This window comes from Onychomys torridus, chromosome 2 (assembly GCF_903995425.1).
Source record: "Onychomys torridus chromosome 2, mOncTor1.1, whole genome shotgun sequence".
Lineage (NCBI taxonomy): Eukaryota > Metazoa > Chordata > Mammalia > Rodentia > Cricetidae > Onychomys > Onychomys torridus.
Window position 1 is genome coordinate 38,859,092 of NC_050444.1, and position 24,364 is coordinate 38,883,455.

General features: G+C 41.3%; 1 protein-coding gene across 1 annotated transcript in view; it reads left to right on the plus strand.

The window, feature by feature from the left end:
* The window catches only part of Arfgef1 (ADP ribosylation factor guanine nucleotide exchange factor 1), a 96,914-nt gene extending 73,304 nt beyond the window's left edge, over positions 1–23,610 (plus strand). The window contains 17 exon segments of the mRNA XM_036177258.1: positions 1,392–1,432; positions 1,525–1,694; positions 2,353–2,504; positions 2,622–2,794; positions 3,897–4,057; positions 4,935–5,065; positions 6,457–6,586; positions 7,122–7,257; positions 7,341–7,479; positions 9,058–9,094; positions 9,096–9,131; positions 13,612–13,744; positions 16,692–16,831; positions 18,178–18,346; positions 19,495–19,633; positions 20,644–20,761; positions 22,172–23,610. Coding sequence (XP_036033151.1) covers positions 1,392–1,432; positions 1,525–1,694; positions 2,353–2,504; positions 2,622–2,794; positions 3,897–4,057; positions 4,935–5,065; positions 6,457–6,586; positions 7,122–7,257; positions 7,341–7,479; positions 9,058–9,094; positions 9,096–9,131; positions 13,612–13,744; positions 16,692–16,831; positions 18,178–18,346; positions 19,495–19,633; positions 20,644–20,761; positions 22,172–22,336 — 2,170 coding nt within the window. The 3' untranslated portion in view covers positions 22,337–23,610.
* Positions 23,611–24,364: the final 754 nt, after the last annotated feature.

Consider the following 24,364-nt stretch of genomic DNA (forward strand, 5'->3'; position numbering starts at 1 on the left):
TGGTTGATATGAGAACTTTGTAGCTTTTCTGTATTTTAGGTTCTGGGTTCAGTCAAACCATTGGGCTAAATGGTATGCACTTCTCTTGATGTTCCCCCATGATTTTTTTGCCAAGTTTTTTTTTAATTACTTACTTCATTTTACCCAAAAGAACAGTACCAAAAATCTTAAGCCATTCCTTAGCAGGAGCTGAGATTTTACATTTGCTAACCTGTTTTGTTTCTTATTGTTATATTGAAGATTAAAATTAGTTGTACGTGAGACATTCAGATTGTGTTCATAAAGGAAAAACAAGAATACATTGAAAATGTTTGCTGCAAGTTTAATTCATGTCAATATGATGCTGTGTGGAGAATACTTAGGAGACTTTGGAGTCAGCCTGATGCAGTTTGAATCTTGGTTCTGGCACTGGTTCTGGGACTCTGAAGAAGTTGTAATTATCTTTGCACGAGTTCTCTATTTACAGGTGTTGGGTTTTAATAGCCCATATTTTGATTATGGAATGAATATGAATATATATAAGATACAGGGGTAGTACCACCTGGTGATTGATAACTCCTACTCTTATTACAGTATTTTTAAGATGAATATTTGAGCTGTCCCTGCCTTTGAGGTTTCCCCTTTATCTTGTACATCTAGTTGTGAAGATTTAAGTTGAGGACTATCATAATACCTATGAAGATCTAGTCTCCTCATACTGCTGCATAAAGTCCAGCTCCTGGTAAAGAGAACAGGTTGTCCATGTGTGTCCTGAGTCTCTGTGACAGTGACACAGAGAAGCACTCGGGAAGGAGGGAGGGGAGGCTGCACAAAGCTGAGGCCTGTGGCATAGTCTTCAACTCTTGAATAGCAGCAGGAAACTGGTTCAGCCAGTTCTTGGGTAAAGTGAGATCATTTGTAATTGTTTTGTCATTTTTAAGTTCTAAATGAATTTCCTAATCAAATGAACATTGTTTATAAAAATAAAATACAACTGTATCTTAAGAAATTGCTTTGGGTTTAAGGTATATATAAATCAGTGTTAGAGCACTTGCTTAAGGCTAGTAGATTATCAGTAGAAATTGAAAATCCCATCATTTCCTGGTAAACCAGTTCATTGCTTTCACAGATTAATATTTTTTAACCTTAAAACTCCCTAAGATACTTGCCGCATATTTGCAGATATGTAACTAAAGTTACATTGTACACTCTGAGTACAGAATATAAGTGGGAAGTAGAAAACAGTTCTTGTTAACTCTTGTTAGAAAGCTGTATGGTGAATAAATATTCACTTGACCATTTGGCCCTCTTAAAACACCTAAGAACTGTTAATACTCCAGGCCATTACTTTTTAGTCAGTGTAACAGAAGTAAAACATCATAAGTTTTTTAATTATGTTATTTTTCCCCCAGAATATTCACAGGGTCTACAAGGCTAGATGGAAATGCTATTGGTGAGTATAAATATTTATTTTACTCTTAAGCTGCCCTTTTGGCTAAAAAGCTTTAAAGTTAAGATGAAAATGTAAATGTATTTATTTTTTAGTTGATTTTGTTCGTTGGCTCTGTGCTGTGTCTATGGATGAATTGCTTTCCACTACACACCCCAGGATGTTTAGTCTACAAAAAATAGTAGAAATATCATACTATAACATGGGAAGAATACGGCTGCAGTGGTCTCGGATTTGGGAAGTTATTGGAGATCATTTTAATAAGGTATTTGAGTAATTATAGTATTTGTTTACATTTGCAATATTTTTTCTTGTTTAAATTTCCCTAATCATAATCTCATTGAATTGTTTTCCCCTTCTAAGCAATTGTTAGTTACAGTTTTACAATTAAATTTAGAAAACCTTTCAGGAATCATGATACAAACTTTTATTGCTGGCACTTTGGGTAGGTTGAGGCAGAATGTCTGTGAGTTCAAGGCTAGCTTGGACTATATGTATGGCAAGATCCTGTCACAAAAAGGAGGGCTCTTACAGAGGACCCAAGTCCAGTTCCCAGTGTCCATATCTAGCAGCTCACAACCACTTAAAGTCGAAACTCAAGTTTCAGAGGATCTGATGTCCTCTTCTGTTCTTGGACACATACACACATATACAAATATATACACAAATGCACATTCATGTGTAGTTTTCTTAAAGGAAACACAAAACTTTGAGTTGCATTCTTTTTAGAAATGATTGCTGAAACTTTTGACAGTTTCATTAAAAATATCTATTTTCCATTTTTTGCATCCTGGTGCCTTTGTGAAGAACTTAGGATTCATCTTCTTATGCTGATTGTTTTGTGCCCTTTTTCTAAGGCAATAATGAGAAATGACAGTTTCACCTCTAACACCCGCATCTGGGTCCTATTGCTGCCCTCACAGGTTGGTTGCAATCCTAATGAAGATGTAGCCATATTTGCAGTGGACTCCCTGAGGCAGTTGTCAATGAAGTTTTTAGAGAAAGGGGAACTTGCAAATTTCAGATTCCAAAAGGATTTCTTACGGCCTTTTGAACATATAATGAAACGAAACAGGTAATATTTTTTTAGTTGAATAATATCAGTAGTATCTTATTATGTTCTAGGCCAAGAAAAAGAAATGGGTTGAATTTTATGTGGATACATATTTAAGCAATTACATTACTATTTTAGGTCTCCAACAATTCGAGATATGGTTGTACGGTGTATAGCACAGATGGTCAATTCTCAGGCTGCAAATATTCGCTCAGGATGGAAGAATATTTTCTCAGTATTCCATCTAGCTGCATCAGACCAAGATGAAAGCATAGTGGAACTTGCATTTCAGACAACAGGGCACATTGTCAGTAAGTATTCCTTAACTGTGTTGAGTGCAGATAGAAAAGCTAAATGTGTTCACTTGATTTGTAGTGCTGGGGGTTGAACTCAAGGCCTGGGGCTTGCTAGGCCAAATACACTAACACAGAGTTTATCTCTAGCGGCTGGGTGTGGGGCAAAGCATTTGGTTGATTCTTTTTCTTAAAGATTTGTTTATTATGTATACAGTGCTCTGCCTGCATGTATCCCTGCAGGCCAGAAGAGGGCACCAGATCTCATTACAGATGCTTGTGAGCCACCATGTGGTTGCTGGGAATTGAACTCAGAACATTTGGAAGAGCAGCCAGTGCTCTTAACCTCTGAGCCATCTCCAGCCCCAAATCTTTTTTTTCTTTCGAGACAAGGTTTCTCTGTATAACCCTGGCTGGACTGGAATTCACTCTGTAGACCAGGATGGCCCTGAACTCACAGTCACAGAGATCCACCTGCCTCTGCCTCCCAAGTACTGGGATTAAAGGTGTGTACTGCCACCGCCATGATTGATTCTTTTAGTGTTCTTGACCACTGTACCATCTCCTTTGCCTTTGAGGGAAATTGAAATATTAAAGATGGAAGTTAATCTAGTATAATGACTGAATGTTTGCCATACAAGCATGATGACCGGAGTTTGGGTCTCCAGCACCAATAAAAACAATCTGGGCACAGCCAGGCACATATGTAAACCCAGTTTGTGTTTATGTGGGGTGGTTATCTTGGTTATCATTTAGTGAGTGCTTGCCTAACTATGAAGCATTTTACTTAAATATTTCAAGTAATAAAATGTCCTTGTAGGCATTGTTAAACATAGGCATCCAGAGGGCAGTTAATTCTGCATGTCTATCCAACAAAAGTTAGAACACAGTTGTGACTTTACTATGTGGTGTTAATGTTGTGAACAAAGTAGACACAGCTCATTTGCCTCACTACTCAGTACAGGCTAGTCATCAAGACAACTCATACCCATTTTTCTTAGATGTCCAAACCCTTGATAACCTGTAAGAAGTGTGTACTTACATTAGAGGTTAATATATTTTGGATACAATTAAAATAATTGAAATGTGTAGTTATTCTGTTTATTTTTCTCTGTTTTAGCTCTTGTATTTGAAAAGCACTTTCCAGCAACTATTGATTCTTTCCAGGATGCAGTGAAATGTTTATCTGAATTCGCATGTAATGCAGCTTTCCCAGACACAAGTATGGAAGCAATTCGACTTATTCGCCATTGTGCAAAATACGTGTCTGATAGACCTCAGGTATAGCATCATTTAGTAAACAAAATCTTGCTGAGTAATGAGTATAATCTGAAGTCTATACTTGTTTGGAAACTTAGGGTGTAGGAAGCATTTATTTTGAGCCCAAAATGAGTCTGAACTTGACTCTGAGTTAAGATGGCCAGTGACTATAATAGCCATTACTATAGCTGTCAGGTGTTCCAAGTAAATACATCTGCTTATTTAATCTTTGTAACACCAAATGGGGCAGGTAGTGTCACAACTTTATCCAGATAAGGAGATCCGTACAAGAAGTCCAAGTTGTGTCCATAGTTGTAGAGCAGGTGAAGGAGAAGGAGGCGCCTTTCAAGTCTGGCCTGTCTCTAAACATCTGCCCTATCACCTGTCCGCCCATGCTTTGCAGCGCTGAAGTTCATTGGCCATGGAGGAGTGTGTACTTCAGCACTGAAATAAAAGGCTAAATTGACAGCCTTGCTGACTTTACCTCGCATATCTGAAGCTATCGTTTGCATACATGGGGAAGGATGTATGTGCACATGTGTATAAATAAATAGGTGTCTGTGGAGGCTTGAAGCATCTGATGCCCCTAGAGCTGGGGGTAGCAGGCTGTTATGGACCACCACACAGGGGTGCTGGGAACCTAACTCCGTTTCCTTGTGAGAGTAGGATGTGCTCTTAACTGCTCAGCCATCTCTAGCCCTGTAAAGCCAACTTCTTTTAAAAAGTCTAGTCAAAGGCTCTTCACTGACATTTGTAAGTCATAAGCTTTTTGTAAATTATTATGTATTAAATTTCTCACGTTTAATCAGTGAAGCACCAGTGTTTTTCCTGAGAAATACTAAACTGACAGTGTAAGAGCATTTCCCTTTGCCTTATGACTCCACCTTTCCTCTTGAAGGCATTCAAGGAGTACACAAGTGACGACATGAATGTGGCGCCTGAAGACAGGGTGTGGGTGAGAGGATGGTTCCCGATTCTCTTTGAGTTATCATGCATCATCAATAGATGCAAATTAGATGTAAGAACCAGGTAACAATCCGGATTTGAAATTTAAGTTTTGAAGGATTTATTTTTATTCTAATTCACTTTTATTATGGATACACACAAGTTTATAGTTACCACAAAATTGTTTTGTTTTGTTTTGTTTTTTTACCAAATATGTTAAGAAGGAGGGAGGGAGGGAGGGAGGGAGGGAGGGAGGGAGGGATGGATGAATATAGAGCGAGCGAGCTTGCCAGCCAGGTTGTGGTGGCACATGCCTTTAATCCCAGAGGCAGAGGCAGGCAGATGTCTGTGAGTTCCGGGCCCCCTGGTCTACAGAGCAAGTTCCAGGACAGCCAGAGAATACGTAGAGAAACCCTGTCTTGAAAAAACAAAAAAAGAAGGAGGAGGAGATATATGAGATAGGCACATTTAGAATACATTTTAATATTACTAGATATATTAGTGTAAATGAAATATATTACTCAAATCCATCAGTGTTTGAAAGCTTGTCAGTATGATCTTGGATGGTTTACTTGTTCATCACATATTGACTTACCTGAGTTATTAGCACTGCCTAGAATATAGCAAGAACCAAGAGATGTGCAGGCCACTTCCCTCAAGGAGACTAGGCCTCAGTGGATTGGTTAGTCGATCCTTTGTATGGGTACATTATGTAAACAGAGTTCATAGTAGTAGCTGAAAATCCCCATAACCCTTTGAAAAGGGTTTTTCTAACATCATTTCTCTTTGTTCTGAGACTGCTGTGAGTCCTTTCTTCCTTTCCCATAGTTCTGCAAAATTGTCTTAGTGTTCTACTGGGCATCCTGACCACGGTAACTCTTGTGAGGAAAGCATTTAATTGGGTCTGGCTTACTGTTCAGAGGTCTAGTCCATTATCTATCAGCATGGCAGGAAGTATGGCAGCATGCAGGCAGACATGGTGTTGGAGAGACAGCTGAGAATTTTTCATCCAGATCAGCAGACAGCAGGAAGAGAGAGACACTGGGCCTTGTTTGAGTATTTGAAACCCCAAAAGCCCATCCCTTGTGACACACTTCTCCCAATAAGGGCCACATCTCTTTACCCTATCAAGTAGCTCTTCTCCCTAATAAGCAAGCATTCAAATCTGTGAGCCTGTGGGGGCAATCCTCTTCGAACCACTGCAGATTCCAAGTACAGTTTTTAACAGCTGGACTAGTATAAGTGGGGGACAGAAAAATAAACAAACTTAAGGGCAGAGCCTTTGGAGTTTTTCTTTTCTAGATGATGTATCCTAAAGGAACCTGTTATTTTACAATTTAAATTGCTTTATATTCAATGTGCATTAACAACCAGTATTAACTTTCCTTTTTAAGTAGCTTTGTAAACCTTTAAAGCTTCTTAGAAAGTTTTGCTTCTTCGCATTACAGCTTTCCTCATTGTGTTCTGTTACTTAGGGGCTTAACAGTTATGTTTGAAATAATGAAAACGTATGGCCACACTTACGAGAAACATTGGTGGCAGGACTTATTTAGGATTGTTTTCAGAATCTTTGACAACATGAAATTGCCAGAACAGCAAACAGAGGTAAGAGAAGAACAGTTTTCAGCGTAAAGTTGTACCATTCTTAGGTTTTCACTCAGTACATTTTCATGTTTGAAACTAAACACACTGAACATAAAAGAATTCCTAGAATATGTTTCTTCAGTACGTGAGAAATAAGAATGTTTTCTTTCGTTAGCAAGGACAGTATTTGGAAATAGGACTGAAGTAATGATTTAACTTGTATTTTCACTGCTTTTATTAAACTGTCGGCTTCTCTTCCATAGTTGGTTATAGTCATAACTAAGAAACACCAGTAACTTTCATTAATATTGGATGCTGAATTCTTGTTCAGTAAAGAATACAGAGTAAAATTAGCTTATTTATTTCGATTTATTTTATTACAGAGTATGTATTTCAGGCTCTGTGGCTAGAGAGCCTCATTTTCCCTCTCTGTCCTGTATAGCAATATTAAATGGAGACTTTTGTAATTATAATGTAATTTAGGAGAGGAGATTTGAGATAGGGTCTAGTGGTTGATGGACAGCCTGACCTTCACTTCATCATCCTCTTCCCCCAGAAAGCCGAATGGATGACAACCACTTGTAATCATGCCCTTTATGCGATATGTGATGTATTCACCCAGTATTTAGAAGTTCTTAGTGATGTACTTTTGGATGATATTTTTGCCCAGCTATACTGGTGTGTGCAGCAAGGTAGGTCTGTACAGCTATGTTTAACACCAAGTGTGACATGTGACACTGGAGATATGCAAATGAATTGTTCTTTTCTTTTCTAGACAATGAGCAGTTAGCACGCTCTGGTACAAACTGCTTAGAAAATGTGGTTATTCTGAATGGTGAAAAGTTTACTCTAGAAATCTGGGATAAAACATGTAACTGCACCTTGGATATCTTCAAAACCACAATTCCTCATGCGTAAGATTTTATACAGGTCTACTTTACATTTGTATATTGACTGGGTTTAAAGTGAGCAATGAGTAAACTGGAAAAACTGCATGAAGTAAGTCATTTGTGAAACAAAATCTTCAGTGTGCTTTTCCAGAGTTTAGGTCATAATATGATGACTACTGGTATTATAAGATTTTATTTGAATGTACCATACCAGGTGATAGTTTGATTTCAAGGAAGAGAGCCTTCCTTAACATATATTTCAGCTACAATAGATTTATTTATCTAAAGAAAATTTGTTTGTAAATACTACACTGTACACAAAATTGTCATCTTTCTGTAAGGAATGAGTTTTGAGTAGTTTTTAATCATTAAAGAAACCAAGATACATTAACAGCTGGATTATTCATAGGATAGATTGGAATTCGTGCCCAGCACAGCCCTGGGGCTCTCTCTGATTTGTACATAGCTTTAACTTACTGTCTGGAATGTGGAAGTCTGCAGACAGACTCTTCCTGGAAACACTAAGTACACCCATGCTGATGGAAAACCACATGAACATCATCAGCTGTTCCACATTGTTAACTTTATAGCCTGTTTTGTAACATGAATCAAATCTGGTTTATGGTCTTGAAATACTCTTATAAATAGTAAAAACAAAATAGGAAGTAAAACACAAATAAACTAGAAAAATTGTCTGTACAGAAAGATGCACAGTGATTTCTTTGACCCACTTCCAGTTACATTTTCATACTTACCTGGAGCAGGGTGAGCAGCTGACAGTGGAGACTTGTCTGTCGGTGTACATGTGCCTGTGTCAAAGATAGTACGAAGCCTTACCTTCCACATTCCCGCTCCCTCCACCCTCATGAGCTGTTCATATACATCTACTGCTACACACCATTTTTAATTGGACCTGCATGTGTTTTAGTTTGTTACGTTACACATTCATGGCCATAGGTATATAGATAGATAGATAGATAGATAGATAGATAGATAGATAGATAGATAGATAGATAGGAAGGGTCTATTGCCAACTTCTCTTTATTGAAGTGAAATCACTTGTTTGCCTCTGTCTGGATTCTAGAGCTTATGCTTTTCAAAAAGGAGAATTTGATTCTTAATCATATTTCTTCTGCAAGCTCCTAATTCAGAGGTGGCAAGTTAACTTCTCTTTGGGACCTAATTGATTTAATTTTTCTATCTTTAGAAAAATAGAATCTAAAGAGTTTTCTGAATTTTTATTTTTTGTAAGTTATAATTCTATAACTTTTTTGAAAAGTGTCAGACTTTTAAAACAAGCTTGCTTTGGGGTACTATTTAAGACATTAATATTTAGAGAAAGTTAAGTGTAAAATCCATGGCACTTGAGGAAGTGTATTTTACTATAAAACTATTACCTTATAATTAATTACACTGAGTGCTGCTGAATTATTTTTCAGAAGTACATCTTTTAAAATTTTTACTGAATAGATTTCAGAAAATTGCTTTTATCAGTAGTCAGATTAATTTTTTTTCACTTAATGCCCATTTAAGATATGCTGCATGTGGCATAACTCTTTTCCTATGGCCCCAGTGACTGGTTTTTGTTTTGGTATCTTAAAGGCTCCTAACGTGGCGTCCTACTTCTGGAGAGACTGCCCCCCCCTTCTCCATCTCCTGTGAGTGAAAAGCAATTGGTAAGTAAGTAAAGCCTGCTGGAAGTTGTCCGTGGCAAGTCATCTCACTGTGGGCCAAACTCTGTGTGTCACCGTCCTGATTTGTTCCCCTTGCTGTTACACAATACCTAATCCTAGGTAGTCTAGAAAAAACTGCAGCTGCCAAGTGACCAGTTAGTATCATGAGGGAAGCTGCCCTCTGCTTCCACACTGGCACCTTGCTGTCACATCCTGCATGGCAGAAGGCAGAGGGGCGGAAAGAGCCTCTTAATGCTCTCCACTCCTTCTATACTAAGGCACCACTGTGTCCACAGGGCACTGCCTCATGTCAAATGACCTCTTATTATTGTGCATAGAGTATTAAGTTTGAGCACGAATTTTGTTTCTGAATTTCCCATGTACACTAATGATTGGCACATAAGAATGTTTGGGTACAAACATTTGAATTCTGGCAGTGAGACCAACTCTTTTTAAAAGATGATGTCAGTTTCTTGTGTGAAATCCTCAGATTAAAATTCCTGATACAATAACAGTTTTATACTCTGTTAAGTACCACAAAGAGGACACTTAAAATTACTGTTTTATATACAAAATAAAATGATTTCAAGGATTATGAATGCAGATAACAGATTATATAGAGATTTTCTACACTAATTTAGAGATATTATTAAATCTTGTTTTATTTTAACTGTTTACTTCGATATAATTTCACCATACAGAAAATAGGTAAGGAATTCCAACGTGCCCTTCAGCCCATGTCTTCTTGGTTTCCTGTACATAGTTGTTCAGGAAGCACTTGGCCAGTGTTAACTGCATTATTACTAGTCTTTGACGTGAGTACCTAGGATAGGTCCTGTGTCTCAGCCAGGCACAGCTGTCAGCTCCCTGGGCCATGTGTTAACTGTGCTGCTCACTTCATACTCCCTGCACACTCTCCCCACATGCTTTGTTTGAAAATATGATGTCCTTTAACCATGACAAGATTCACATCTTTCCTTGAAGATGTCACAAGGATAACTCAGATCACCACAAGCAAAAATCCTTGTTGGAACTATTTTTATCCAATATGTAGGCTTCATTCTGGTTCTTTTTCCATTTTACCATAAACAGCAAGGAAAAAAAAAAAAAAAAAACTAGATCACACTGTTCACATTGGTTTTCTAGCCCTTGAAAACTTTAAAAGGATTTGTTTAGGTGTATGTGTTATATGGATTTGCCTACAGAAGTTTGTGCTCCACAAGTGTGCAGGAGCCCACAGAGGCCAGAGGTATTGCCAGGTTCCCTAGAACTTGAGTTACACATGGTTGTGAACCACTATGTGGGTTCTGGGAATCAAACTCAGGTCCTCTCAGCAAGAACAGTCAGCAGCCCCTAGCCCTTGAATTTTAAACCTAGGAGACCATAGTAGGGAGATAGTACCTACTGACCCACAGCTTTTCAATTTCTCAACTAATTGTTAGTAGTTAAAAACATAGATTACATACTAAAGTAGTATTCTGTTTCTTGAGAACTGTGGTATCCACAGACTCATAGTTGCTCCATACTTGATCTGCAGGTGTGATCCATTAGACACCCCACACCACTTGGAGAACATCCTGCGCATGCCAGGAATAAGCTTTCTCTCCTCTGTGGATACTTCTCCACTACACAGGGTGTGGGAGCCCAGCTCCAACCTGCTCCCACCTATCAAAGGGTTCTTGGGTGGAGGAGAGAAGAATGAGGAAATGATAGATAGAAAGATAGAAAGAGACAATAAGAAAGACAGAGACACAGGATAGCTTTGGGAAGGCCCTGGGTCAATACTCAGCCACCCAGTCCTTTATTGAAAGGGGCTTTTTTTTTTTCTTTTCTTTTTTTAAATTTTTTTCTTTTATGTACATTGGCATTTTGCTTTCATGTATGTCTGTGTGAGTATGTCAGATCTAGGAGTCAGAGAAAGCTGTGAGCTGCCATGTGGGTGCTGGGATTTGAATATAGGTGTTCTGGGAGAGCAGCCGGTGCTCTTAACCACTGAGCCATCTCTCCAGCTCCAAAAAGGGCTTTTTATAACATGCCAAAGGGAGAGGCAAAAGACCTCCCCCTTACAAGATCAAACACACCATACAGCCAAGTGTAGACTCTTCCAAACACCCGGTAAACACGCCTGTGGTCAAATCATCTCCTTATGCAGCCGTGCTGGGTAAAGCAAGCTCAGATTCTCTGACTCTGAGTAAGGTCTTACTAGATAGCCTCTGTGGGCTCCACAACAGGGTAGCATGTGCAGTATGGGTTGTTTTCTGTCCTAGGGAAGTCCTGGATCTGCACCATCTAGTTCTGCTCTGTTCTGCATGTCACTTACTCTCCATATAAGCTGAGACGTGTGGGGAAGGTGAAGTCAGATGCATCTCACCAGACACCTCAGGCGTGGGTACCAAAGATGAATCCTGCTCCTGTCTGGGCACTGCACCCTGGCTCACCTTCTGATCTTGCAGCTGCTGTTGCTGCTGCTGCTGCTATTTCTGCTCCCATCAGCTCTGCCCTCGGTCTCTCTGTCTTGCCTCCTTAACGTCTTAGACCTTGCCAACCTTGTGGGAATTTCATTCCTAGCTGAAGTATTTCTTGCTGTGCACTTAAGATACATATTTTAAAAGTAACCTGTCACTATAAAAATAGATGTAATAAAATTACTTATATGTACAAGAAAGAATTCAGGGCTTAAAATATACCAGTTTTTATCCTACCTCCCACTTCAACCCTACCCAGTTGGTAGGCATCCTGCCATTGTCTCCCATACATTTACAGATAGTTACTGTTATATACATGCCTAAAAGATTTTTAAATGTAAATACTATTTAGCATATCTAGACAATATTTTCACAGCTACATGAAGAATTTCTCTTTACCTTACTTTCAAAAATTTCCAAAATATGAATAATTTTACAACCCTGTTGTAATGCTGTTTAACTATTACTATAATTATTCCTATGTGTTTTTAACTTTAAAATGTTTTTTGAAGTCTTCATGGTCAAATAAATACTCTTCTAGACTAAAACAGTTTTTTACTTAAAGCTGATTATGTGTTTAAAAAAAAAAAAACAACTTCCTTAGATCACTAAAACCCACAGCCGTAACAATCCAGCTTTATAATGTAGAATGCTTTATTGTTTAAAAATGTTCTCATAGGACTAGAGAGATACTCAGTATTTGAAAGCAGGAAGTACTGCTGCAGAGGACCTGAGTTTCCCCAGCACCCACATGCAGCTCACAACCGTTGGTAACTCTAGTTCCAGGGGAGCTAACACCCTTTCCTGGTCTCTGTGGGCATCTGCACTTATGAACACATACACATAATTAAAAATAAATCTTTAAAAAAATGTTTTCATACTTAATCCTCCTATAGTAATTTTACATATAGTTCCCTGTTTTATTCAGAACTGGAAATGACAGATCATAAGCTATGTTTTCATTTGACATGAAGCCAGTTAAAATCTTAATTGCTTAGTACTGTTTCTAGGAACACAGGTCTCCACAGCCCAGGTGAGGCCATACTCCAGAGAAACAGCACAGTGCTTGTCCTAAAGCAATACACTGTTGTCACCAAGTAAAACAAAGAGGAATGTCAGATACCCTTAGCTGTGTGACCCCACACTAGAGCATCCCATTTCCCACCTCTAATTCTTCACCTGAGGAAACCTGTTCAGAGAAGAAGAGCCCTGCTCAGGTTATTAAGCTTTCCCCCATCCTGCTATTACAGCTCAGGCAGGCCAGACCGTGCGGGTCGTTGGACTTGGGCCTGGCTTCTTTTACCCCAAACTCCTATTTAGTCACCCTCATACAGACCTTTCTGTCTATGGTTCCTTGAGCAACAGAAGATACTTCACTAGCTCCTCCCACAGAGGAAATCCTGACGAACCACATGAAATTTCCCTCCACTTGGACACCTGTGAGTTGGGTTAGATCTGAAGAACACATTGGTTAGTGCTGACTGGTTTTGCATCTATTGTAACGTCAAATTCTTATGGTACCACATGTATAGTTTCAAGCCTGAACTCACAGAGGACCAGAAAGGGAGCCTTTTTAGTTTTTTTGCTTTTTGTTTTGTTTTTTTGAGGTTTTGTTTTGTTTCGTTTTGTTTTCGAGGCAGGATTTCTTTATGCAGCTTTGGCTGCCCTGGAACTAACTCCATAGACAAGGCTGGCTTTGAACTCACAGAGATCCACCTGCCTCTGCTTCCCAAGTGCTGGGATCAAAGGCTTGTACCACCACCACCTGGCCTGAGTTTAGGTTTTTCAAGGTAAGTTTCACTTTCTGCAGTCCAGGCTGGCCTCAAATTTGAAGCATCCCCCTTGTCTGAACCCTCAGCCATTGTCTTAATGTTCAACTCTTACCTATGTCTAGGTAATTTTAAATGCAGGATATCTTTTTCATGAATAATATCTAAATTTTATAATTTTTAAAAGCTAGTATAATAGAAAATATGTGCCTCCTTGTAATGTGCTTAACAATGAATTTATCTTTTTAGGATACGATATCACAGAAATCTGTAGATATACACGATTCTGTTCAACCAAGGTCTTCTGATAACAGACAGCAGGCACCACTGGTTTCTGTTCCTACTATGAATGAAGAAGTTAGCAAAGTGAAATCTACAGCAAGTGAGTTATTTCTCTAAATAAAAATAAACTGTACTTTATGTAGATAAGAGTTGTTTCGTGATACACTTTTTTGGAGGGAGGAGGGTTCAAGGCAGGGTTTCTCTGTATAAGCTCTGGCTGTCCTGGAACTCCTTCTGTAGACTAGGCTGGCCTCGAACTCACAGAGATCCGCCTGCTTCTGCTTCTGAGTGCTGGGATTAAAGGCGTGCAATACCACCACCCAGTTGTTACTCTTCTTAATAAGCATATGCCATAGTTGGTTTTGAAATAACTTTTTACTCTGTCCACCCATGTGGACATCTCTGACAGATGTTCTCGTTCAAGGACTTCACTAACATCTGCATTGTCAGTTTGATCACAGTGCCTTTGGCTAGTGTTTGTGTTGGGTGCACGGGTCTTCCTTCTCAATCCTTCTACATTCCAGCTCCATTTTCTGTCTGTAAAGGTAGGAAGCCGCATGTTTTCCTCTGCCTATCTGCCTGGGAACTTAGTAAAGGACCCTAACACAGGTGCTCCTAGCTCAGAGAATCAAGCTTTCTGCACTGTTACCTACCCCGTGTCTCCATGGACCACCTTCAGATTTTTCATCGCCTTTGCCGAAAAATGTGACACTCTCTCACTTTTGACACAGTTCAGTGTTGTTTGCTGAAAGCAAGTAACACATAGGAAAGACTGCATCTCTTTAGAAAAGAATGTGGCTTTAAACACTTTATAACACTTGAGTCTGTGACCAACATGATGCCTTAGCAGGTAAAGGCACTTGCCACCAGGTCTGATGCCCTGAGTTTGCTCCATGGGAACCCTATGGTAGAAGGAAAGAACTGTGTCCTCAAAGTTGCCCTCTGGTCTCCACCTGCCGACACACACATGTATGTACATGCGCAATAAACACAAAATAAATAAATGTGATAAAAATTTGAATTGAGACTATAGTCACACAACAATGGTTATTTGCAAATAAACAACTGGGTTGCATTTAGTACATTCCGAATGTTGTGCAAATACCACCTATGACTAAGCAAACATTTTCATCACCACCAAAAGAAAATGGCATAGTCAGTGAGTAGCCAGCCACTCCTTACTTCCCCCTTCTCTGTCCCCCTGGCAACCACCATTCTGTGTCTGTGTCTGTGTCTGTGCTCTTCTGTGGGCTTGTTGTTATTGTTGTTTTCTTTTTTGGTTTTTTGAGATAGGATTTCTCTGTGTAATTTTGATGTCTGTCCTGAATCTCCTCTCTAGACCAGGCTGGCCTCAAACTCAGAGATCCGTCTGGGTCTGCCTCCAGAGTGCTAGAATTGAAGGCGTGTGCCACCAACGCCCGGCTTCTGTGGGTTTTATATGAATCGAGTCATAGGATATGTGATCATGAGATTCATCATAGTAGGAATCAGTAACTTCTTGTTGTTACTGAGCTAGCAGCCCTTTGTATGTGTGTACATATTTTGTCTCCCCACTCAGCGGCTGGTAGACATTGAGTCTGTGCCACTTCACTTAGGAATAGCGCTAGCAGGAATATTTGGAGTCAAGCAGTTAGTTCAGCACCTGTTTTCAGGTCTTCTGTAAATGTCCCTAGAAGTAGAATTACTGGATGTTAATGCTTTGAACCGTCTAAAGAACCGTGAAGCTCTTCACAGTCGTAATCATTGTACATTCCTACCACAAGCCACTGCGGAGCCTCATCTGCCAAACTTTTCTAAGGATGTCTGGGTCCACTCAGCTCTCCCATCACCCTGTGAACCCTTTCCCTAAACTCCTGCTGCTGCTACCAAGAGGGTCTGGTCTGGGTGTCTTGTGAGAGTGCACAGTGGTGAGGAGAGTGCACAGTGGTGAGGAGAGTACACAGTGGTGAGGAGAGTGCACAGTGGTGGGAGTGCACAGTGACGGCTGTCACTGTCACGGGTGATGAAGGGCCTTGGGACTAGTGGGTTCCCGTTTCTGACTTGTCTTCCCCGTAACAACCAGACACTACATAGAACGACATTTCTAGAAAAGCACCTGGAGGAAATAAATTTACCCTGCGAGAATTGGTGCCAGGGAAGGAGTTGTGTAGCCAGTGCTTCTTACATTAGGAAGAGATGCGGCAGTCGTGAGTGGACAACTGCTGAACTGTTGCCCAAGGCGGGTTAGTAAGAATTCTTCTTGGGCTTCTCTTGCCCACCAGAACAGGACTGAGATTTGGCCTTGCCGCCTGGCCCTCCCCCCTCCCCTCCCCTCCGCTCCCCTCCCCTCCCCCTCTCCCCACACCAGTGCTGCCCAGTGCTCACAGCAGCTGGTGCCCAGTCCTCTCTCTCAGCTTCTGCAGCTGCCTGACTGCATGGTCAGTCACTGGACAGAGGAGCGCTCTCCTGAAATGCCGCCCTGGCTGACTGGTAGACTGAGGAGTGAAGTTTCTTAGCTAGAAGTAGAAAGCTATGTGGGAGACACTTCTGAAACTGTTTTCTTCACTGGTGGGTCAACTGAAAATAAGCATCAGTTTAATCCACCACACACAGACCAGGAATAACCTGTCGGATAGCTAAGCCACAGTACCCCGGGGCTTGATTAGAGGCCTGGCCAGCCAGCTTTCTGTTTGCTGTGGACCTGGTGCCTGTTGTCTCCTTATATGGGTTTTCATATTATTTTCAAAGACTAAAATTGAGCATCAGTAAAGGCTACTTACTTCAGTAATAACCTGAATTGAAAGGAATCAATTAGAACACGTACACTGTTCAAATCATGTAAGATAATTCCATTTATTTAAACAATTCCTTTCCTAACTGTTTCACAGATCCAGAATTAGCTTTAGCAAGTGGTACCTATAAACAGAGGCAGGATGTCTTCTTCAATGTGAGACATGCAGATGACCTTCATACATAGTAATGTTTCCTTAGCGTAATAATGTCATCGAAATTATAAAGGATTCAAAATAATGTTTTGTTTGCATGTGCATTGGGGGGTTTCCTCACAGAATTCCCAGAACAAAAACTGTTTGCTGCCCTGTTGATTAAATGTGTTGTGCAGCTGGAGCTCATCCAGACCATCGACAACATCGTGTTCTTCCCAACCACAAGTAAGAAGGAGGACGCAGAGAACTTAGCTGCAGCCCAGGTGAGGGACTGGGAGGCAGCCTGCCTGCCGGAGGAGGGAGGGCTTCCTCGTGTAGCTGCTATCCCACACCCTGAGCCTAGATGATGACCTGAGGTATAAGAATGGCCACGGTCACAATTCCTGGTGACAAGGCAGTTGGTAGGGTCCACAGGAACCAGTGGGTCCGAAGAGAAGCAAGGTCAGGTCCTAGTGGACGTCAGATAAAGCGAATGTTTGAAGGAGGATTGGCCGTGTGCGTTAGACGGGTCACCTAACGTTCTAGTTTATAGACTCATAAGCTTGATGTTGAATTCAAAAGCCTAGTTGTTGTAGGTATAGGAAGAGGAGTTGGGAACTGTGTGTGGTTAACTCTGTTCAGGAGTTTGCTGTAAAGAGGTCTGAAGAATGGGCTGACAGCCATAGGAGCATGCGGGTCCTGAAAGGGTTTGCTTTGTCGTCAACGTGCTTATTGATAAGAGCTTCCCACCAGAGACAGAAACCAGGGTCGAAGGGGGAATACTATACAGTATTTCTGAGTGACTGGTATCTCCAGAGTCTCACTGGGATTATACTAGTGCACTTGTGCTAGAGGGGTGGGCAAAGGATGCATGGTCCAAAAAGGTTTGTGCACTTGGTCAGGGGGGAGTTTGTTGAGAAGACAAACCCCACACCATGTGAGGCTGGGAAGAACGCTTTTTAAACACAGGATATATGAGCACTTGACCTGGCCATTGAGAAACATGGAGAAATGCTAGAGGGTCCGAGCCTGCTGGCCTCAGTCCTCCCGCCTTTAGGGACACAATCACAGAGGAGGTTGTTTGCCCTCACATTACTAGGAAAAGAACAGGGACCCTCCAAGAGTAGTTACAACATTATTCAGAGATGCAAAACTGCTTGAGAAGAGAAAGGGCTTGTGAGCTACAGAGGTGGCCAGAGACCGCAGGCCTGGGACAGCCACAGGCTGGTGTCAGGGTTCCAGGAAGGCTCTGTGACAGTGGGAGGGTACTAGTCCCAGATACTTAAAAGAAGGCGGTGTTTTCTACTTGGTTAGGATAGGGTTGGCTTGGATAGGACATGGGAGCTGGAGAGGTGGCTCAAAGGTTAAGAGCACTTGCAGCACTTGGCAGAAGACCCAGTTTGATTCCAGACCTTTCCTCAGGGAGGTCACAGCTTCCTATATCTCTGGTCCTGGGGGATCCAGTACTCTCCTCTGGCCTGTGTGGACACCTGCATGCACATGGGCACATACAGATGAGCAGGCATACACAAATATCCATAGATATTATAGAGAAGAGGGTTGGGAGCGTTGAGTTTTAAGTTTACAAAAACTGGTTTAAGCGTGTCTTGTGGTGTTTTGTTTTCTAAAGAGAGATGCGGTAGACTTTGATGTTCGAGTTGATACTCAAGACCAAGGAATGTACCGCTTTTTAACATCACAACAGCTTTTTAAGCTACTGGACTGCTTATTAGAGTCACATAGATTTGCAAAAGCATTTAATTCCAACAATGAACAGAGGACTGCTCTGTGGAAAGCAGGTAAGTTATCCATGTCTCAGTGTCACTGAGAACTTACCTGCATGTGGTTGTGGGAACTTCCTGAGTGATAATAAGGAGATATAATTTAGCACCCAGGTCTCCTGTCAGCTAGAAGCCAAGTAACCAGCTGACTGCATCCACCCCACTCAGTCCGCCTCTGGGAACTAGCTGATGTGTGTTTTTCTCGGATCGTGCTGACTGCCTTTGTGTTGCTAGTTGGCATAATACAAACTCCTTTGAGAGAGAAAGTTAAGTCCAGGTTCCACTTGGATTCTGCCATACTATTAGAATGACTTTGTTTCCCTAGGAGTGGCCATCCCTCAGAACCAAAAGGAATGATCGTGGGTGAGGAAACCACATTTTTTTTAGGAAATTTAGCAGGTTTGAATAAAAAAAAAATAAGCTTTATATAAATTACACTGACATTTCTATATTTAAGAAATAGTTGTCATTACCTATTCATAGGAGAGGGTCCTCAGAACATAGCCAGGAAAATAAAGAAGGAGGCTGTGGTCTAGTTAGCATCAACTTCTGCATCCTATAATAGAACGTTGGCTGCTGTGTAGCCCATGACAGTTTTCAGCTAACATGGCTTTGTTCATCCTCTTCCCTTTACAGCCCAACTCAGAGAGCAGAACTATCCTGTCCCCCCAGTTGCTGACATCTGACTAGAACATTCCTTCTCCTCTGCCCTTTTATGTTTCTGGCTTACAACCAGACCCTCCCTCCCCTCCCTCCGATGGTGGAGCCCTGCCAGAGATCTGCACCTGCTCTTCCGCCTGCAGGGCTCCAGGTGTAATTCTCCAGGGGTGTTCACTTTCCCAAACTGTTTTATATCGAAGGTCTAGAGCAGGGTTCTCAGCCTTCCCAGTGCTGTGACCCTTTAATACAGTTCCTCATGTTGTGGTGACCCCAACCATAAATTATCTTCTCTAAAACTTCATAACTAATTTTGCTACTGCTGTGAATCGTAATATAAATATGCGACCCCAGAGAGGTGACAGCCCACAGGTTGAGAACTGCTGATCTATAGACGGTCTGCTTTGCAGGCAGCCAGTGCTACACAGGCAGAATCTGCTTCCCCACAGGCTGTGTGACCTTTCTATAAGGGGCCTTCCCAGTCTAACCCGAAACGTCTCCTTCTGCAGGCTTCAAAGGCAAGTCCAAGCCTAATCTTCTAAAACAGGAGACAAGCAGCCTGGCCTGTGGGCTGCGCATTCTCTTCCGGATGTACATGGATGAGAACAGAGTCGGTGCCTGGGAAGAAGTCCAGCAGAGGCTGTTGAAGTAAGGCTCTTGGATGGTAGATGTGTGGACAGGAAAGGGACAGGAGCAGCAGCTAGCTGAGCCTTAGAATCAAGGTCAATGTCAAAATTAGGTCACCTTCCCCTGCATGTTTGGCATCTTGCCTTTGTCACAGGCTGCCTGTGAACACCTGTGTTTGCTTCCTGGGTGTCTGGGACCGCAGCAGCGCCGGGGCCTAACTGAGGTAAACACTGTTCTCCGTCCACCTAGCAGCACCTGAGCAGGTCATGTGTGACCTACAGGACAAGGGGGAGATCTTTATTGTTCAGAACCTTGAGTCCTTCCAAAGCCATAAGAAAAGTCTCAGCAGTTGTAAAAATGAAAGGTTGCCTTGTCTGCCTGCACTTATTAAACTATTTAGAGGTTTGTTGTCATTTTTAGGTTTTTTCAGACAGTTTCTCTGTGTAGCCCTGGCTGTCCTGGACTAGCTCTGTAGACCAGGCTGGCCTCCAACACAGAGAGATCCACCTGCTTCTGCCTCCCAAGTTCTGGGATTACGGGCGTGCACCACCACCCTGCTGGAGTTTTGATCAGTTGAATTTGTTTCATTCTGTTTTACTATTATGTTTTACTTATTTGCTTGTGCTCACACTGAAAAAAGAGTGCTCGAGCATTGCTCATTCCTGTCCTGAGAGCAGTGGTTCAGTGTGTCTCAGAAATCACTGTCCCAGTCTCCTATTTCATGGACAAAAAGTAATCAGGTGCAGAAGAGTCTGAGCCTCATAATCAGTGAAAGGCAAAGCCACCAACGTGGACCCAGGTCTCAACACCAGGCCTGCACACCTGCTATCACACAGGGACTCTAAGGGAAAGAATGGAGGTGTGCATTTCCTGAACAATGTTTTCTTTTCTTCCTGATTTGAAAACCATGTCTTGGTGCTCCACTTAATAAAAATGGGATCTAGCCAGTTCTGCAATAGTTCCATTCACTGCCCTCTTTTGTCCAGAGTCGTCCGTGAACGTGGTATCTAAAGGCAGCCTTCTCTTTGCAGTGTCTGCAGTGAAGCACTGACGTATTTCCTCACTCTAACATCTGAAAGTCACCGGGAAGCCTGGACTAATTTACTTCTGTTGTTCCTAACTAAAGTTCTAAAGATCAGTGATAACAGGGTAAGTGTGAGGCTTCCTGTCCATACACCCCCCCACCCCCATCCCTTCAGTAGAGGTAGTCACTCAGAGCCTAGGCTATATACTACACTAAACCTAGGATATGCAAACTCACTTAGCTTTGTTTCTAACCAGCAGTTCAATAAGAGGCGGGGTTAGAATCCCATCAGACACTAATTGATAAGCTCCTCAACATTGAAATCCCCATTAGGACCCCTGGAGTTACAAAAATTCCCCCAGTTGAAAACAGATCTACAGCCCACACAGTGCGACCTTGACCTGAGCCTCTGCCCCACTGTGTCTGGTTCTTGGGCCAATGTTCCAGGTGACCAGAGTGAACAATTTAGACCAGTAAAAATAGATAAAAATTATAAGTACCATAAACATTTTATTGCAGTGTTTTAAAAAATGTAATTTTAAAATTTTGTTAAGCAGCTTACAGATTAGGAGCCCTACATTTCAAATGGCCAAGTTAGGTCACGTGACACTTGAAACTTTAGACTAGCATATAAGAGCCTCTGGGGCAGGACAGGGCCATTCAGTGCAGTCAGGTGTCTATCCTGAGTCATGGTCCCAGGGTCCAGATGCGTCTACATCTGTGCTGAGCCAGATGAGGCCTGGAGTGAGTGTCTTCCCTCGCTGTCTGCTCTCTGGCCGGTGTGCTTGCTGTCCTGCTTCCCTGTGTGGTGCAGTGCGGAAGAGTATGAAGGAGAGCAGACCAGACATGAAGGGCTGGAGCAACAGAGCCCAAGTGTAGACCACTGGACCCATACAAGTGGAACGCGCTTTAACAGTTGGTATTAGCCAGTTCTCTAGGGAGAGTATGTGAGTGTGTGAGTGTGTGTGTGAGTGAGTGAGTGTGTGTGTGTGTGTGAGAGAGAGAGAGAGAGAATGGGTTATAGGCTGTGGTCTGTAGTGGCTCTACCCACCGAAAGGCATTATGGGCTGCCACTACAAGGTATGGCCCAGATTTAGGGTGGGTCTTCCCACCTCAAATGATCCAACCATTTTGAAATGCTAGGTCGAATCTCCCCTTAAAACTTAAGAACTATATTTAAAGATGCAAATTTAATAACTCATACATTATAAAAACTCATTTTCCTCCCTATCCTGCTTGCTTTTGCTCAACATGCAGGAAAAGCATGTCAATTAAATTGTGTCAGATATGTAGAAAATGTTTTTTAAAACAGCAAAGCACCAAGTGGCCTGGGTTTGTGCCTAGGGTTTTTGTTGTTGTTTGTTTTTTTACTTCCTTGTAGGCTTTCAGTTGTATAATCCATCTCCTTAGCACTTGGGCAGGCCTCCCCCGCTGCGATCAGGGTCCTCCCCAGCTGCTCTAGCTCTTAAAGGAAGTTTAGTGTCTGTGGTTTGTAATACAAGCAGTACTAATGGAGACATTCTCTCCTCCCCCAGTTTAAAGCTCATGCATCATTCTACTACCCTCTCCTATGTGAAATTATGCAATTTGACTTGATTCCTGAACTTCGTGCTGTTCTTAGAAGATTTTTCCTGCGAATTGGAATAGTTTTTCAGATATCACAACCACCTGAACAGGAACTTGGAATAAACAAGCAATGATGAGAACTGAATATTTTTCTGTTGGTGTTTACATTCCTCTGCTCTGTAAAAAGGACCTTGGAGCAGAGGTTTCCTACCTGAAAAATTGTTTCTCTGAATTGCAGTGTCTGAGAATTACAGGTAAAAATGCTTACAGCTATAACTCAGTCAGAACACTCCATACGGTCCCTTTAGTAGTCTGGTGGCTTCTCTGTCATGTTGGGCTTGTGTTGAGCAGAAAGCCTGTTCAAACAGTGTCAGCTTACCTTCATGGGTCCTTCCCTGCCCTCTGAGCAGGGGGAGCCCCACACTTTTGGCAGGTACGGAAATGAAACTTACCCAAAGAAGTATAGCTATAAAGATGGAACTTCTGCAAGAAGTACAACTCAGGAGAGCTGTATTTTGAAGGATAAAATGTTTATAATTGGGGGGAAGGGAGAAAATTATTGCTCATGGTAAAAGATATTTAGCAACTATGGTATTCTTACTCTGAAGATTTTTGCACACTCAGGCTATCTGAGATACTGGGAATCATCATCTTTCTGTGAAAATGTACAGAGATGCAGGTCTGTAATATAAAAATCTTAAAACATATTGTTCCTCCTGCACTGTTTTATTTCTTTATTTTCTTATCTACTTGCTAAATACCCATAATATTTTGTCAAATGCACTAAAACATTTGGGTTGAATTTTTGTCTTTTGGGGGTGGGATGGTCATATTGAGGGCTTAGTATGCCCTGAATCTTTTATGACCAATGCTTGTCAAGATCCCAACAGGAGGGGAAACCACCAAGGTAGAAGACATCCGTGCTGACAAGAACTACCTGGACCATCCTCCTAGGGCTTTAAAGATGAGCCATTAAAGTAGATGACTTTTCACAGACTGAAACTTGAATCACTGCAAAATGAATCTAGGTTGCTGTCACTTTTTCTTTTGGGTGGCGGGGCTTGATGTAGATTTTCTTCTATGTACAGAATTTAATGTTGAATATATTAAAATAACAAATCTGGCATGGTTTGGGGAGGTTAGATTTACTGGAAATGTATTCATACTGTGAATTGTGCTCTGATGGTTAAAATGAAAAGCTTGTCAAGCATTCCATATTAACAGTGAATGTAGAAAATTTTTTCAGATGGATAAAATGTATATGGTACAGATGTAAAGTTTTCTATGTAAAAAATTCTGTACAACTTTCTGTACAATATTGATTCTCATCTGGCATATCTAATCAGGTTATAGGTCAATAAAGTTTTTGAATTATTTCATCAGTGCAGTTACAACTGTGTAACCTACAGCCCTGTTTGCATTGATTTTCTTTTTAAGTCCAAACTGTGAAAATGATATATTTTAGCTACAAAGACATCTCTTTGCAGTCTATGCATTAGGTCCTTCAACTTCTTTTTTTTAAGGTTTATTTATTTCATGTATGTAAGTGCTGTATTGACTTTATTCCAGAAGAGGGCATCAGATCCCACTATAGATGGCTGTGAGCCACCATGTGGTTGCTGGGAATTGAACTCAGGGACCTCTGGAAGAGCAGCCAGTGCTCTGAACCTCTGAGCCATCTCTCCAACCCCAACCCCAACTTCTTTTCTTAATCCTAGGATATCCAAAAGTGTATTTACTACTCAGGGATAAAGCTATTTATTATGAGACTGGAAAAATGTTCCCCTTCCTTTAAGGTAGTTTGTAATGTTGCATTTTGTAAATGAGTCAGTTCCAGGTATGTGATACACAGCACTAAAAACCAAAACAGTGTGTTGGTTAATTTCAAAAGAGAATGTGTTAGTCTTTGATTCCACATATCTGCTTAGACCAGTGCTACTCAAACCAAGCTGAATGTTAGCCCTAAGTCACTTTAATGTCTCCTGAGCTAAGCCGTTTCCTCCCGTGGCTGGTGGCTGGTCCATGCTGGAGTAGCCACTCTCCAGAGGATGCATGCAAGTCCTTCTTACTGTCAAATCTGACAGAAGAAAAGTTATTAGTAGAGCAAAACTAAACATAAAAATTGCATGTAGCCCAAAACAAGAATACCAGAAATTTACTTT